The following is a 4,981-nucleotide window of genomic DNA, read 5'->3' on the forward strand; positions in this document are numbered from 1 at the left end:
GATTTGAACAAGATCGAGACGGCAATAAATTGGACAATATTGAAAAAAAATCTAGATAATAATATTCATTAAAATTTTAAATCATATAATTTATTAAGTTTAAAATTAACACAATACAAGTATATAAATTACAAGAATTTAAACTCAACTATTGAATTACATTAATCACAACTACATATTATAATAGCAATTATAAGTAATCTCTAAGCTATAAAAGCAGTACCAATTAGAGCTCGTAATTTGAGAGGGTTGGGTTTATCCAAGTCAATTCAATTCGGGTTAGGCTTGGAGTATCCTAATATCTTACAAAAGCCCATATAAAAAAAGCCTGGTCCTAATTTTTTTTTTTCAGCCAATCAAGCTAACCTGTAAGGCTTGGCTAAAATTATCAACTTTATATATATATGGAGCTGAAAATTTTGGTGGTCAGACTCAATTCAAGCCAGGCTTAAGATATCTTACCCCTTTAAAAAAGCTCAATGGCCAAGCCCAACCTTAACTTTTTTTGGGCATGTTCAAGATGGTTTATCGGGCTTGGTTCAAATTACTGACTCTAACAGCAACAGGCCAATCAAGTACAATATCAAATTATTATTCTTTTACTTTAGTTGAAATGTGCCATACTCATTACTCTTCTCAAAATAAAACAAGAATAACGATATAAATAAAAGTTATTAAATAGATAGATAAAATAATAAATTATATTAATATAATTAGTATATTATAAAAAATATCACCCTATTTACTTTATGTAATTAAAATTATTAATATAAAAAATTTTAAGATAATTAATATATTTAATATATATTTTTAAAATAAAAAATTATATATACATATATATATATGATATTTGAAATGCGATGGGATATTTTAATAGTAATCTTGTATTCTTTTTTTTTTTCAAACTCTTTTTCTATTTTATCCTGTATAATTCTATTTTAAAATATGATCAAGATAATATTAAACTAATGAAAATAAATTCAAACTGACACTCCTATGTAAATATATGGTAGAAGTAATTATCCTTTGTTTTCCTATTAATATCAGCCTTTTTATGGTCTTCTCCTTGACTTCTCTTCTTCTTCTTCTTCTCTCTCCCACATTCTTCTCCTGGTTTTCTTGATCTGCTTCTCTCTCTTGTCTCTCTGAACTTATGGAAACGAGCAGAGCTGAGGGAAAGCGGAGCTCGAGGCACAGGGAGGAGGAAGACGAAGACGAAGAAGTAGAAGAAGACGATGAAGAAGAGACAGAGAGTGAACTTGGCTCTGGAGAAGAACATGGAAGAAAGAGAAGGGTTATAACAAATACATACAGCAAGAGAGGCCCCAAACCAGGAAGCTCGTCGTCGGCGCCGCCACCGTCTTGTCAGGCCGATGATTGCCACACTGATCTGAGCACCGCGAAACCGTATCACCGGCGACACAAGGTCTGTGAGTACCACGCCAAAGCTCCGGCCGTACTCATTTCAGGGCATGAGCAACGCTTTTGCCAGCAATGCAGCAGGTAGAGAAACCCTAATCTTCTCTTATACTTGTTGCTTTCTTTTTTTTGGTCTTCAAGATATATCTTGAAAGATCCAAGAGGTTGGATTCAGAGTTTTCAATTACTTCTCACCCCAGTTCAATAATGATGGACTCGTCTCTGAAATTATAAGATCTGAATTTGAATCTCACTCAGAATCTACGCAAACCAAAAGTTGTCTCTGTGACTGAAGATACATGAGAAAGTGTTGCACAACGCTGTTAAATACTTTTATGGGGTCATGGAAATTACTGCAATTTATTGTGGTTGAAATTGAAATCGGATTCTTACTGAGGTAAATTCAATGTGTGGGTAAGTGTAATGTTTAGATTTAAACTATATAATTGGATAAGTACAAGTTGAAGAAACAATAATTTGGATTTGTTGATAGTTTGAATACTTGGACTTCACTTTCTTTTGAGAATGAACTTCAAGTCACATGTATAGAAGAGTTATATATGTGTACAATTAAATATTTCGAGTGTTGGGTACCAGCCCATTTTAATTGACTTTCAATTCTTGTGAAAAAGAAAATCATTCAAGGAAACAGACTCTTCAATTTGAAACACATCTTGTGTTGTAATGGATCGTCTTGCATAGTCCAAATACCCTGCATTCAGAAAAGTGAATATAAAGGACATATTTGGAAAGAGATAAAAACAGAAAAATAGATGGGTATGGTTATAAAATATATATCATATATACATGCACATTCTCTCTTGTGTCACTCTTATTCTTTGAATGTATGAAAAACAAATAATGAGGATCCAATTTATACTCTATATTGAAAAGTCTACAGATTCATTTTTTTTTTTTTAGTATAGAAGACACTATCATCTCGAGAAATAGAGATTCAAACTGAGAGGAGTCTTCCTTTTGTTCTTCATAAATGTCTATTTATGGTGAAAGATACTTCTAATTCTACAAAAAAAAGAAACTCAAGATGTTATATATAGTTTCTGTTTATGGAATTCGGTGCATAATTCTTGATTTAAGGCCATGTAGTTATCAACAAATTTCATGTTTTCTTAGAAGCCTATGCATTTGCCAACATAAAAAATGTTCTTATGGGTTTTCAAAAAAATATATGGTACTCATAATTTGGCACAATGGTTCACTCTATGATGTGGATTTTGAAACGACGACTTAAATAGAATACAACAGATACATTTCTGTGAAAACTCTACTGTTCATATGCTTTTCTCTATTTTCATCCTCAAGTGTGTGGGTCATATACATATGTTCAGTTCTCTCTTTTCTCCATAATAGGCAAGTCTTTACTTGGATCAATCAAACTTAAGTTATAAAAAAATGTCATTTATATATGTTGAGTCAATTCATCTGGGCCCTGAGATAAACACATGACTCTATACTTCTTTGCTGAAGGAGCGTAGTGTTATACAAGGAGAAAAAAAATAAATGCATGGGATCCATGTGCTTATATCTCTTCTTGAAGCCCCTGCTCCAGAGTTACTCGCTCCATTCAGTATTATAAGACATTTTTAGCTGAATTACATCCCAATGAATTTGTTGTTTGTCTTTAAAATTACACACTATTCTCATATTTATCTTTATTTAAGTCTCAATCAGAAAATCTTATTGATTAACCCCTAATTGATTAAAGGTATTTAAAAAAAAACTTATTAATTATACTTTGTATTGAAAGACTCAAAATGTCTTATATTTTTTAACATAATACTTTGAAAAAATATCTTAATATTGAATGGAGAGAGTAACTCATTTGGACCTAGTTTGTTAAAATAGAGTATAAGTTAAATGGATTAAAATTCATTTTTTAATCATTGTCAGCAAGTGAGCAAGATTTATTTGATGCTTCCAGAACCCCTCCATTTCTTCACAATTCTTTTTCCTCCGCTTCCCTAATCATTATCATTTATCAAATCCATGACTAAAATACATTAACCTAATGTAGTGATGTCAATAGTTTTGATCAGGGAAGTGGAGGAAAACTGATGATAAGAAAATGAAGAGATTCGTCGTCCTAATTTGATAGTCTCAGTCTATTGTGACAGTTTTGTACTTATTATATTTACTCAAAATCAACATTTCTTTAAAGAGAAAATAGAAAAAAGAAGAATCATTATAACTATAGTGAAAACTGCCAGCTAGAATAAGCTCAGGTATCATCAACTTTTGGCACAAGATTTTGCAATCTAAATCTGAAATCTATCACCTTTTGATCCTGTCCATGGATATTAATTTCTCTTAATTAATGTGTTGTAATTTTTACAGGTTTCATGAGCTTTCAGAGTTTGACAACTCAAAACGGAGTTGTAGAAGGCGTTTGGCTGGGCATAATGAGAGACGTCGAAAGGTTGCATCAGATTGTCAAGGAGAAGGCTATCATTAATTAATTAATTAATTAATTAATTAAAATCTCAATAGTTATATTAATCGATCGAGATAAACTCTTCCATGAAACAACCACCATATTGGAATTTATGTTATTTTTCTCTTGGGATGCTCTCTCTCTTCTGTCAATTATATTTTTTAACTAGAGCTTTGCAAGAAGCATATTTTCATAGAGTCAATTTAATAATGCTTGAACATTATCTTCTTCGTAGTTATTTGATTTAGACTAAACTATTTTCAGTATATATACTTTTTGTCGACTAGATTGTCCATATATCTAATGCAATGCACAAAAATCTAATGAGTCATAATATTCATGACTTATGTTGACCATGGCTTCTTTATATATATATGTATGTATATTTATTGACGATGATGATACTAATTTTTTAATGTCAGCCATACCTTTTATAAATGTTACGGCTTGTTATAAATTTTATATTTTATATTGATTTATTATTTAGACAGCTAGGTCACTAGTGCATTTATGATTTTTTTTAATAAAAAAGTTAGGGTTAATGAGCAAAAGAAATTTTGAATTTTTGCTCGTAAAGCATTTTGAATTTTAAATTTTTAAAATATGTAAAATAAATTTTAAATTTTTAAATTTGTAGGAAATTAAATTTTATCATTATTTTTTTTAATGTCGTTATTGTTTATTGTGGGTCTTAGTTAATTAGCGTCACAAACTTTAAATTATTATCTAATAACATTTTGGATCTTGAATTTTAAAATTATGAGTAAATTATTTTCATTATTTATATATAGAATATTGATTATTATGTAGATCAAATTAGGTTTAGCGTAGTTCGCCACGGTGAATTCATTATTAGTCATTTAAATGACCCATAATTTTGTGAAATGACTTTTTTTGTCATTTTCTGCAATGTTTTTCAAACGATTGATATTTCATATTTTCGTATACTTTATAACTCTAATTTAGTTTTATATTAAATAATGTTTATTTATTTAATGGTGAAAACTTGGGATCTCATTGAAAAAAAATTAAATATCAAAGAATTTTAATTAACCAAGTATTTTGGATTTTAAATTCGTTGACGAAATCATCAACTTTCACATTCATCTT

The 4,981-nt window shown here is 29.7% G+C and overlaps 1 protein-coding gene across 1 annotated transcript; it reads left to right on the forward strand.

The window, feature by feature from the left end:
• The first annotated feature begins 1,063 nt into the window (after positions 1-1,063).
• LOC129287111 (squamosa promoter-binding-like protein 3) lies at positions 1,064-4,152 on the forward strand. Its single transcript, XM_054923265.1, has 2 exons — positions 1,064-1,503; positions 3,775-4,152. Exons 1-2 carry the CDS (start codon positions 1,154-1,156, stop codon positions 3,890-3,892), a joined length of 468 nt encoding a protein of 155 aa, XP_054779240.1. The 5' UTR covers positions 1,064-1,153; the 3' UTR covers positions 3,893-4,152.
• Positions 4,153-4,981: the final 829 nt, after the last annotated feature.

Source organism: Prosopis cineraria, unplaced genomic scaffold, assembly GCF_029017545.1.
Source record: "Prosopis cineraria cultivar Desert tree isolate PC_DT_omini unplaced genomic scaffold, ASM2901754v1 PC11, whole genome shotgun sequence".
Lineage (NCBI taxonomy): Eukaryota > Viridiplantae > Streptophyta > Magnoliopsida > Fabales > Fabaceae > Prosopis > Prosopis cineraria.

Excerpts from the sequence above, each read along its gene's own strand:
- LOC129287111 (XM_054923265.1), top strand. The coding sequence starts at position 1,154 with ATGGAAACGAGCAGAGCTGAGGGAAAGCGGAGCTCGAGGCACAGGGAG. Across the intron at positions 1,504-3,774 it reads TTTTGCCAGCAATGCAGCAG|GTTTCATGAGCTTTCAGAGT; the intron begins GTAGAGAAACCC and ends TAATTTTTACAG.